The sequence below is a fragment of the Raphanus sativus genome, chromosome 8 (assembly GCF_000801105.2).
Source record: "Raphanus sativus cultivar WK10039 chromosome 8, ASM80110v3, whole genome shotgun sequence".
Taxonomy (NCBI): Eukaryota; Viridiplantae; Streptophyta; class Magnoliopsida; order Brassicales; family Brassicaceae; genus Raphanus; species Raphanus sativus.
In genome coordinates this window covers 9,606,189-9,618,446 of record NC_079518.1, presented here as the reverse complement: position 1 = coordinate 9,618,446, position 12,258 = coordinate 9,606,189, and the positions used below count along the sequence as shown (strand labels likewise).

The 12,258-nt window shown below is 36.4% G+C and overlaps 1 protein-coding gene and 1 long non-coding RNA gene across 2 annotated transcripts; one reads left to right on the top strand and one right to left on the bottom strand.

The window, feature by feature from the left end:
* Positions 1-1,163: 1,163 nt before the first annotated feature.
* LOC108818715 (serine carboxypeptidase-like 29) lies at positions 1,164-3,633 on the bottom strand. The gene is made up of 9 exons (XM_056993187.1): positions 3,299-3,633; positions 2,992-3,099; positions 2,831-2,926; positions 2,643-2,735; positions 2,484-2,569; positions 2,149-2,412; positions 1,841-2,070; positions 1,645-1,750; positions 1,164-1,539 (listed from the first exon to the last, which is right to left on the bottom strand). The coding sequence occupies exons 1-9, from the start codon at positions 3,555-3,557 to the stop codon at positions 1,351-1,353; spliced, it is 1,431 nt and encodes a 476-aa protein (XP_056849167.1). The 5' UTR covers positions 3,558-3,633; the 3' UTR covers positions 1,164-1,350.
* Positions 3,634-7,326: 3,693 nt separating this feature from the next.
* Positions 7,327-8,794, top strand: LOC130499193 (uncharacterized). The gene is made up of 2 exons (XR_008938068.1): positions 7,327-7,865; positions 8,139-8,794. It is a non-coding gene; the product is annotated as an uncharacterized LOC130499193 (long non-coding RNA).
* Positions 8,795-12,258: the final 3,464 nt, after the last annotated feature.

Sequence of the window (12,258 nt, the reverse complement as noted above, 5' to 3'; positions counted from 1 at the left end):
GCGAGTGTTATCAGGGGCGCTTGCAGTAAAATCTCAACTTCGCTCGAGGGGGCTGCAAGTAGATACGACGTGTCCTGTTTGTCGTCAAGAGCCAGAGACCATCTGCCATATGTTGTTCCATTGCTCGGTAGCCAAAGAGGTGTGGCAGACATCAAACTTTCCGTTACCTCCAGCAGGATGGTCCCACAACTCGATCTTCCTAAATATGCATTATCTGATATCTTGTAGTCAGAAACAGAGCATTGGTAAATCAATTCGTTTTTCTTTCCCCTGGGTATTATGGCAGATTTGGAAAGCGCGAAACAAGCTTTGTTTCGAAAATGACACACCTGTTGCAGCCAGGATTGTTTCTGTGGCGATGGATGAGGCAGTGGTTTGGCTGACGCTTCATGGTCATCTTGGAGAGGTTGTAGCGACCCCACATACTGAGCATGGACCTAACATAAGGTGGAGTAAACCGCCCCCCTCTTATTTGAAATGTAACGTGGGATCTTCATGGTCTACTTCGTCGTTATTGGGTGGTGCTAGTTGGATTGTGAGAGACGCCACTGGAAAAACTGTCTACCATAGTCGACGTTCTTTCAGCGGAGTTGCTTCAGCGGTACAAGCAGATCTCTTGGCACTATCATGGGCATCGAGAGCTATGATTGATTTGAAACTGAGGAACGTCATGTTTGAGTTTTCTTCAGTGGAAGCTGCTAATGCAGTGGCGCATCCTTTAACATCTCCATCCATGTATCATTTGTGCTACGAGGTGGTTCAGTTGGTTCATCTTTCACCAAGATACAGTCTTCACTTAGTTCCTATTTCGTGTAATGAGGTGGCTGCTGCGATCGCACTAAGTGTCACAAGGGACAACAGGCTTCAATCGTATATGGCTAGTAATGGTCCATCTTGGCTTTCTCCTCTGCTAAATCAAGAGGCACATGCAAACCATTGATACCGTTAGGTATTTCTTGCGGTTTGTTACTTTCTTTTGAGGACTTGAAGTTTTTTCGTTTAATTTCTCCCACTTGTTTAGGGAGCCTGTTTCTTTTGAGGCCTACTGGCTCTCTTTCTTTTAGTTCTCGTTTCTTTCCCACAAGCTTTGTCTTGTGTTACATTAAGTTTCCATTTCAATGACAAAAAAAAAAATACTAAGATTTAATGTGTTTTATTAATAATTATGAAAAATCCAAAACATGGATTAATTTGAAACTGAGAAAGTAGTATAATCCAACATTAAATGTTTTAAACAAACAACCAGAAGAACCAATTCAAACGAAACACTTGAAACTTCAAGTCATAGTCATTATTCTCTATTTTTCTTCATTCAATAACTGAAAGATTTCTGAGTCAGAATCCCACTCATCATGAGTCACTAACGAGTTCAGGCATGTCTTTCCTGATGCTGCTCTCGGGTATTGACAGCTGTGTTCCAGATATAAAAGCTTTGAAGAGCGCAAGAGCCTCCTTCGGTCTATGCAAAGGAACCTCATGTCCTGCTCCTCTCACTGTCACAAAGTTTAGACCAGCATACTGCTGAGTCCACCCTCCCACCTAGTAGTTTCAAATCATCACTACAGTTTCAAAACGTTTTCTAAAATACATAAAAACAAGACAAAAAATTCTCTCACTTTCTCAGTTGAGTTTGTTTATAAATACCTGTCCGTCTATGTACCAAGGACCGTAAGTACTCAATGGACGCAGGTTTAGTGCATCTATGCTGTACCGGGTTGATGTCACTGGTACAACAGCATCTGCGTCTCCACTGTTAACCAAATAATAAAACTACTCTAACCATCAAAGCGCCATGAAACTTGAACAAAAAGATATCAAAATATATAGAGGAGAAAGATACCTGAAAACCCAAATGCGTAGCCCTGCAGCTATAAGCTCGTGGTAAATGTTCAGAACCGAGGAAGCAGAGTCCTTCCAGTGTTCATTCACTACATCACTGCAAGTATCCCATTTGGATGGTGCAAGTCCTGGCGGGACATGGAGAGCTTCTTGAACCTCTGGAAGATTGAAATACACTCTAGAGTGTTTCTCCGTGCATGGATCATACTGCTCACTCACCCGGCTAGTCATCTAAGCAATAAAACAAATTGACTTCAAAACCCTTACAATATATCATCTCCATCAAAACTAAAATGTAAGGTCACTTACTGGTCTTTTCTTCAGCAACATTTTTGACTGGGTAGCATTAGCAATACATGCCGGTGTGAAGACGCTGTATTGGTCTATGTTACCTATTTCCTTGTCAGCTAACTCCAGAACCTTATCACACGCTTTGGAGGAGTGAACAAAAGATTCAAAACCACACTGAAGTTTCAGTAAGCTATATGTTTGGTCAGAGATAAAACCCAACGACCAAATGTATTGGAAAAGACCAAGCCTGTCATGGAAATCATCCATCAGTCCATTTCCTACCTGTAAACAAACATTTTATCAAAGAAGTTTATAAATAAACCTTTTAAGATAAATAAAGAGGACAAGCTCACCATGTAACCCTTAAGATTAATAGTGTTGTCGCCAGAAGCTTGGTTATGTCTTACAATGGCTTGACTCAGCTGAGGAACGTAATGCCCTGAAACAATACAGAGAGAGAGTTTTAAGTAACTGTAGGGCCAAAAACGTAAGGCGAGGTTCGAAGTTTGTACCTGCATAGCTCTCTCCAACTATGTAAAACTCTCTTCCTTTATACTCAGGATAACGCTCAACCCATTTCAGCAGAAACTTCAGTGAGTCTTGAGCTGTGGAAAATTATAATAAAACTCACTAAACAAAACAAAACAAAGAGGATCTAATATATACAATGAAGGTTAAGGATGTAAAAATAATCATTTACCAGTTCTCTTATCACCATTGCTACTCAAATCAGATGAAGTGTTTGAGTATGAATAGCCAACTCCTACAGGTGCATCCAGGAACAAAATATTCGCAGCTGCAAGAAAGTTCTAATTAGCTTTCTGAATCAGAACACACTGCAACATCCCTCACTATGATTACCTTGGTTCCAAGAGTATTGATTAAGGTAAAGAGTCTTCCCATCTGACTTAATGTGAAAAGGTCCTATCTCTTCTGCTTCACCATATGCAACAGATGAACATCCTGGTCCTGTAAAGAGAGCAAACTTTATTGAACCTTTTTCCATTTTTTTGGAATCAAAACAAACATAGTGTCACTCATAACTACATGAATCTACATGAAACCCCAAAAAGGGCAATCACGTGCATCATGCTAAAAGCAACAATAATTAATCAATTGATTAAGAATCCATTGATTAAGCGGCGTAAAGGAGAGAGAGCTTTGGAACCTCCATTGAGCCAGAGAACGAGGGGTTTGGAGGCAGCATCATCGGCGGCTTCAAAGAACCAGTAGAAGAGTGCTCTTCCCAGTTTCTCGTTAGTAGTAATAAACCCAGAGTAGTGAGCGAAGTCAACGTTGAAGTTCTGACCAGGCAGTTTAGAGACCTTGTCCTCTTCTTTCTGAGACAAGACAGCTTCACAGATACACAGATTGGTGATCACTATAAGAGCGATGATGACAAAACAAGATCCTCTGGTTTTAGCCATCGTTGTTGTTTTTTGGTTAAACCTTGCACAAGATCATTTTTGCATTTTTAAGGGCTGGAGATTAGAAAGCATGTGTAGGATGACGTCATTCACAGGCGTACTTGACTAATCCAAAATATTCGGACTTTTTTTTAGTTCACTCATCGTGCGTGTGTGTGGTCCTAAAACGAATGTGGCGTTAACGCTGTTGGTCAAACGCGCAAACGCAGAAAAACGTATCGATGCGTTTGCGTTGGAGATGGTTGCGTGTAAGTAGGGGTGGGCAAAATATCCGTAAATTTTGATTCGATTCGTTATTCGTTCCGATTCGATCCGAAAAATCTGAATATCCGTAACTTAACGAATCGAAGTAAATACTAAAATCCAATATCCGTCAAAGACGAAGCAAATCACAAATACTAATATTTTTAGAAACGGATATCCGATCCGATCCGTTATATACATATATATGTATACATGTTTATAAAATTATATAATATACATACTTTTATATCTTTATATAAGTATTATAATGTTTTATTCACTAAATTAATTATTTAGTTATTAAAAATTTTGAAAGTATGTAATTTTCTTATAAAAAAGTAATGAAATATTATTATTTTATTTCAAATTTTCTTCTTTTTTTTTTATTTTTATTTATTTTTTTAATTTTTTATTATTTTTTACGGATCGAATCGGATATCCGAAAAAAATCGGATATTCGCGGATATCCGATGTTCCGGATATCCGAAGAGTTACGGATCGGATCGGATCGAAAAATCGAATATTCGTAAGACACGGATCGGATCACGGATATCCTTAAAATTCCGGATATCCGCTCCGTGCCCACCCCTACGTGTAAGAGGCAGGAACTGTATGTAAATGTGTGGAACAGAAGCAAGTGCCAAATGGTTTCACGTGTTTTCTGCTATTGGACCATTTCTAAGCAACTTCACACGTCTCAAAGGAAACTATTGCTTTTTTAAAACAAAAAAAAAACAAAAAAAAAGGTTAAAATATACATTATCAAACTATGCCCATGTGAATATTCTTTGTAGAATAAATGAAGAATCTTATTAGTATGTCATTTCCTTAATCATGCATTTACGTGCCTCAATAATTGGAGGGAGCCTTCCTTGACGATAGCTTGATAAAGCTTGTGGGGTCCAGAATTATCGGAGCTTATTGGAGCAGAAGTTAGGTGGTCCAGCCCGGGCTAATAATTCTAGATTGTACTCGCACTCTTAAACTATAACTAGCATATAAGTTTATAACTAGGGCCGCTCAATGTTAACACTACTAAATCACCTTGTAGCTCAAACAAATAACACAGAAGGAATATCTTAGTCGTATAAAGAAACTCAAGCGACTAAAAGGAGACTTTGATACACACTCTTGTAGCTAAAAGCCTAAAAGAAACGTAGCAGATTTGGTTTCTCTTGGTGATAGAATGATACTACTACTACAAGGCCCGTCTCAGAGCAATATGGGCCCTGTGCAAGCTCATTATTTAAAATGCTGGCCCCTGTGCATAAGCACTGTAATTAGCTCATGGCTAAAGACGTACTAGTCTACTACTACTACTCTCCATGTATTGATAACAAAAAGAGATACTACTCTCTTTGAATCGGCTGCACCTTCCTCACACTCCAGTGACTGCTTTCTTCCCAATAGCAGAGTTTCTAGCTGGAATGCCCTTACCTCACTGTCTTTGGCAACAGCATGATGGTACATTATATAACTTGATAAGCTTAGAAAGTTACGCATCACATAATCATGCACTCTACATGGAAGATTTTTATCAGACATGGCAATCAAGATAACAAGGTTCAAGAGCTATCAAGATAAGAAAGTTTAAGAACTCGTCACAGAACATTGAATAGGATGAGCAATCACTAGGTGTTACAGATACTAAAGAGTAAAAATAATGTAGATCGAAACCTGCTCCTCCATGGTTGAAATGTTGTCCTAATGAGAGCATCTCCAAAACAGAAAACTATTTCAAAGTTAGGAAGTTAAAGGTGTTTTTCTCCAACAAAACTTCGAGTTTAACTTCAAAAGTATTTGTATTTTATATTATGGTCTCATTTCTTTTGAGTTTAAAAAAGATAAGGTCCTTACATTTATCCTAATTAATCTTAATATACATAGCTCTTATAAATAACTAGCACATATAGATAATACTACAACAATATTAATTAACTAAATGTTAAACTAAAACATAAAGTTTTACATAGAAATACATAACTAAATCTATTTCTTTAATGTTCCCATATATGATTAACTAGTGCATTTCGAATAAAGAAAAGAAAACAACTTCTTTGTTTTTCTTAAGTTTGTAGATTATGAGCTAAATTTATTTTAAATTGGGTATCTTCATTTTTCATCGTTTCATGTATTATTAAAACTTTTGTTTGTTAAGTTACTTTTGTAATTTTGTTATTTTCTTAAATCTAGTTTTAATATAACAACTTCATAAAGATTTTGTAAAACTTCCTAATCTTATCATACTTCTGCAAAACTATCAACTTCAATTTAATTTTAGCTGACAACATGATTGACTGCACTTTCTAATATCCATAATTTGAATATACTAATACTAATACTAGATGCATGTTTATAAGCATGATGGTTTTCTGCAAAATTATCAACTACAATTTGGTTTTAAGCTGACAACATGATTGAGTCTACTTTCTAGTATCCATAATTTGAATACACTAATACTACTACTAGATGCATGTTTATAAGCATGATGAGCAAAATTTGTGGAATCCATGTTATCCTCACATCATTTTTGTGGATGGTTAATATTTTGAAAAATATTTTGAAAAATCATATATATATGTGACCCCACTAAAATTAATCTCTGGGTCCGCTACTACGTGGTCCTCTATTCTTTTGCTAAAATTTGGTACATTTAAAACAGTGGTTATGAAAACATAATTGATTATCATATGATACATAGGCAATAAATTCAGATTCTGGTTATGGCTACAATGGTTCATATCCAAAACGTTAATCTGTAAAGTTATGTTGATTTGAGGTTGCTATAAGTTCATGTATCAAAACAAATGATCAAATTTGTTCTATAATTTTAGTGTAAAGATTTGAACTGTTATAATAATGTTTTCTCCTCAAACCAAACTTAGGTAGAGGAAAAAGAAACTAATAGAACCCAATATAACACGTTAATTAGATTCAGCATAACTATTGGATATGAGTTGATGATTGAAGTGGCTCTACATTGTTACATACATAACTATAGGGGTGAAACCTAAATACTTAAAGAGTTACAGCGCCCTCGTGGAAATTAATTAAAATATTTACCTTTATAAAAACAAAACAAAACTAGGCTTTTCCTCTTTTATAGGCGAAAGGGTTTCTCTGTCTCTCTATTTTTTTAGGCAATGGCAAGCTTATTCTATGTGTGGCTGAGAATGGCCACTCTTTTGAGTCTGAAATGAATGCAGCGAGACGACTTCAGTTGAGTCTGTGATGCGTTACGTTGAGTCAGTCTCTGTCTCTGGTATTGCCTTCACTGATCAGCTTCTCCTCTCTCTGGACGTGAGACTCGAGCCGCAGAAGCTGCTCTCTGCTTTCGGACTCCCCGCTAGTGACCACCGAGAAGTGTTTGTTTTCAACAAGGCTATGCTGCAAAGCAACTCTAACCCGCCATCACCAGAAGAGGTTGTAGATTTACAGGAAGTTGATGATGCTTTACCACCTGCTTCACTGCATGATCCTCATCCATTGGACGATGCGTTAGATCCAAGGTAGAGGAGTTGTTTGCTTGCAGGGCATCTTTATCAGTGAAGAACTTAGAAGCGACTGTTAAGGATCAAGAACGCTTCATTGACGAGCATAATGCAGTCTCTCAGGTATATTGCAAAATGAATCTTGAAACAGTAAAGATGTGAATACGGTTAAGAAGCTTGTGGATGACTGCATGTCTAGCCAGATGTCTTCATCTCTTTTGACCTCATGATGCTGTTACAGCCCTGGGTCCTATATGTACGAAGTGCACGATAAGAACCACCTTCCCAAAATGCATGCTTGTTATAACTCTGTTTCGGAGTTGCTTGATTGCTGCAAGAACAAGAAGAACGGGATGAACAAGATTCATATGAGAAGCGAATCCATGAACTGGAACAACGTCTCGCCGATGATTATCTAAAGGGACAGAGAAATATTAATAATAATACGGATGCCTCTGGGTTAAAACTTATGAAGGCAGCAAAGCTCATGTATCTGGTTCGGAGCACATGGATGAGGAGGGCTCTCATGTGTTTCAAACCTTTATAGCAAGCAAGCCATGTAAAGCTCGGGAAGGTATGGATGAGAATGTGGTGGATTCCTCCTCTCGTGATACTCATTGCATACGTACTAGTTTAGGAATGTTATCTTGTGATCATTTTCTGTGACTCCTCTGGTTACTGCCTTACTGGTATTAGCTTTGTCCTAACCGTCAAGTTTCTAGTATGCAAGGTGCTAGTATCAATATGCTTTAGCGTAATGCCTAAATTAGCTAAAGCCAATCAGTTCCAATTATAGCTAAATTACTCCTTGTATATGTGGTAAATATGGGCTATATCTTGGTTGTAGATGAACTGTCCGCATGTAGTGAAGTGCTTACATGAAGCAAGAGAAGAAGCCCAGACCCATCTCTGTGCTGCTGATCGTCGAGCTTCCGAGTACAATACACTACGCGCATCATCTGTGAAGATGCGAGGCCACTTTGAAAGACTCCGAAGCTCTGTCTGCGCTGGTGGTGGGGTTGCTCTGAATCCGAGGCATTGTTCACAGATCACCTCCCAAACAGTCCTACATACATCGTCGGAGAGATTGTCCACATCGAACGCCAAGCAGTGAAGCAGCCATCACCTCCGGAGGCTAGTGGTAAGTCAGATTATGTTCTCGGCTCAAGAAACCTGGCATCAAGTTCAATGTCAACATCGTCTTCAGGAAAAACAACAATGGTCTCTCTTCAGGATGTGAATACCTTCATAGTGACAATAGCAATGCTTCCTGATCCTTTTACTTGTTCTTCATAAGGCAGATTGATGTGATGGAAGAAAACCGTTCCCTAAAGATTCATAAAAGTATGTAAATACTTTTTTATCAAAGTAACAATAACCGGACAGCCACCTTCTTCAGCTCATGATCGCTGATCTTAGTTTAAGCTTTTAGTCCCCCTTGTACATACTCTGCTTTCTTTTTGGTAATTGAAATACAAATAAAAATAATATTTTCTCAACAAATTATTGTTCTATTTTTCACGACGCTAACAACTTCTCTAATTGCATTACTTTAACAATACATTATGTCACTAATTATATTACCATAATAATAATAGTGTAGTTTTTATTTTTTAGTTAACCAACATTAACTTTGTAACAATTAAAAGGTAAAATAATTGGGTTCTTCATGTGGTTAAAAATTCAGTTTAGTTTGTTTTATTAAAAAATTATATTAATTTCAACCGGTGAAAAACTACATATTCAAATACATAATTCAAAGACATAGTTTATGTGAACAAATAATAACTTGAATCAAAATAATAAAAATATATTACATTTATTGTTATTTATTTTTTCACTCCATATAACTATTTTACTAAATTAAAAATTCTTTCTGTTTCAATTACTTTAGCCAAACACATAAAAAAAAATTATTTATAGAATCGGTTAGGCATTGATATTCACGTACCCATTCAGGTACAAATTATTTTTTTGGATATTTTTTTTGTTTTTGTTTTGAAATTATGTCCCACTTAATACTATAAATTTATGTCCGATTTTCGAGTTAGTTCTCTCGAATCTGGATAAGCTCGGTTCTGATGTATAGAAATTTAAAATATTCAAATAATCAATGTATCTAAAACAAGTTTTGAATATCTATACCAAAAGATATATTATATGATTTGAAAGCCTTTCTTCAAAAAAAAAAGATATATTACATGATTTTGTCTGGATCTTTTGAATACAATTGTTTATATGAACATATATCTAAAATATATAATATTAATTATAAAAAAATATTAATCTGTAAAAACATAGAACCAATAGCCTTGCAGAACAAGCTCTAGTTATTTATTAGAGTTAGAGGATAAAAGTTTACAGAATACTATGTGATCCTTTTAAAGCCTATCCAAACATACGACTTCCTAGTATAGGAAGGAAATTACAATCTCAAATAAAAGTTACAAATATTATTTCCAATTAGTAGTTTTAAAAAACAATTTCCTAATAGTAAAAGGAATTTGCAACATATATATATATAGAGAGAGAGAGAGGGAGAAAACAAAATTGCCTCACAGAAACAAAACAAGATTCGGAAAGATCATCTTCAGCAAAACAAGTCTTTGTTAATAACCTTGACTCCAACGATGTCCATAAGATTCGGAAAGATCTTCTTCTTCTTCTTTTGTTGCCCTCGTCTTGTTTTTGGAAGCTTCACATGCTCGTTATCTCTGTCCCAAAATAACTGAATTGATAAACGGTGAAATAGTCGAGCTACATCCTATGAGGAAAGTGGTTGATATGGAAGAGATAGCCAAGAAGCAGGCGAAATTTAGATACATTGGTGGCGCCAGACTAGTTCGAGTTCGGAAACCAAGTTTGGTTGGGATGAGTATGTTTTATTAGACGTAGACTGATTAGGTTTTCAAAATCTGCCTAATGTTTTATTTTTTCTGTTTAATTATTTTATCAATGTTACTCCAAGCTTTTTACTTTTAATTTCTTTGTACCATCGAATTTGATTTTTTTTTTTTTGGTGTCAAATTCTGATTTCGTGCTTCTTAAGTTATAGTTGGTTGGTAGGTTATTATTACATTCACTTGTTTTCGTGCTTCTCAAGTTATAGTTGGTTGGTAGGTTATTATTATGTGTGGGGAATGAGTGTACTGGATACACTCTGAAGTAAAAACAACTCTGTATTTATATTTGATCATCGCACTCCAATGACTTCTTCCTACCATCTTTTGATACTGTTTACTATTTTGCTTTGCCTTAGTGTTGTCTGTTTATGTTACTTTGTTATGAAACCAAAAGATGGGAGAACAACAAAGATAGCTTTCATGGTGGTGCGACAATGATATTTTGTCTCATTAATCTGACGAAACTGATCAAAGGACTACATAATGGAATGAGTTTTATAAATTCATTATCAAAACATGTTTCTTCAGTTCCCTGTGGGGTTTAGCGACCAAGAGACAGATTTTGATTTACAAGGAGGAATCTACACAATCATCTATTATATGCATCACCATCTTCTTCTGAAATGTTGGACAAGAACTTTGGCAATGATGTGATTATGGGGAGATGTAAGAGCAAATCGCTGAACGAAACGAGTCTTTCCTTAACATGCCCTGTGGTCTACTGCTGCTGGAAGCTGGATCAAGAACTCTGTTGTTGTTATTGTCCGGAGCTATCCCCTTCACATCACTGAGTTTAGACTTCTCATGAAACAAAGATATTGTGAACAAAAGAAGAGAAGTTGCTCTTAAACATTTTAAAAGAACAAAACTGAGATTTGTTGAACATTGAATTTTGAGTGGTCGTCAAAAAGGATTTCACAGTCCATCATCTTAAATGAAATTGTATGTGCTCCCAGCTCAATGCCGATGTTATGGTTCTGCTGATCGGAAGCACCAATCACGTTCAGCCTACCGGTAAGCGTCGTGATCACGTTCAAGCAAAATATAGTTGGTGAAAACTTGGTAAAGAGACTCTTGGCATCCAGCGGAAGCGTTCTGTTTACCAAGTTTTCACCAACTATATTTTGCTTGAACATGATCAGGACGCCTACCGGTAGGCTGAGCGTGATTGGTGCTTCTTCTCAGCAGAACCATAACATCGCTTTTGACCGGGGAGCCCATACTATTTCATTTGAGAGGATGGATTGTGAAATCCTTTTTGACGACCGCTCAAAATGCAACGTTCATCATCGTTACTGATTCTTCAGATATGAATGACAAACTGAGATTATATAGTAAACCAAGATTACATTGTTGGTCAAATATTGGTTTGTTCTTGTTATTCCACATTCATGGATATTGTACAGCTTTGAATAATATTAAAGTCAAGTCATTCATTCCAAACTTCACTTTAACTATTTTCTTAGTACATTGTTGCTCAACGATTGGTTTGTTCTTGTTATACCAAATTTATGGATTTGAACTTGTACCATAACCATTATCTATTATCTCATGACTCCTCATCCTCAACCACCAACACCTGATACCTTCTTGTCCCGGAAAACACGTTAATGTAACATTATTTAGCAGTAAATTCATAATAATAACCTACCAACCAACTATAACTTAAGAAGCACGAAATAGAATTTGGCCCAAAAAAGATCACATTGATTGACTTTTTGGATGGTACAAAGAAAATTAAAGTAAAAAGCTTGCAACCCAAATATATTACAGATTTGCTTAGGAAGACGAAAATGGCAGATGCTAAACTAATTCTCGTGATATCTTGCCAGATCCATCAGAATGTTGAGCTACTGTTGGAGTTGGAAGCCTTCAATATTTGGGTTTGACTCGTCCAGACATTGCTTTCACTGTCAACTGTTTATCTCAGTATATGCACCAGCCAAAAACACTTCATTGGGAAGCAGTAAAACTTCTTCTTATTGGTACAGCCAATAAAGGGATGTTCTTTTACCCCTGCTTTGCTATTTTATATATAAAACTGATAAAAAAGTGTATGATAAA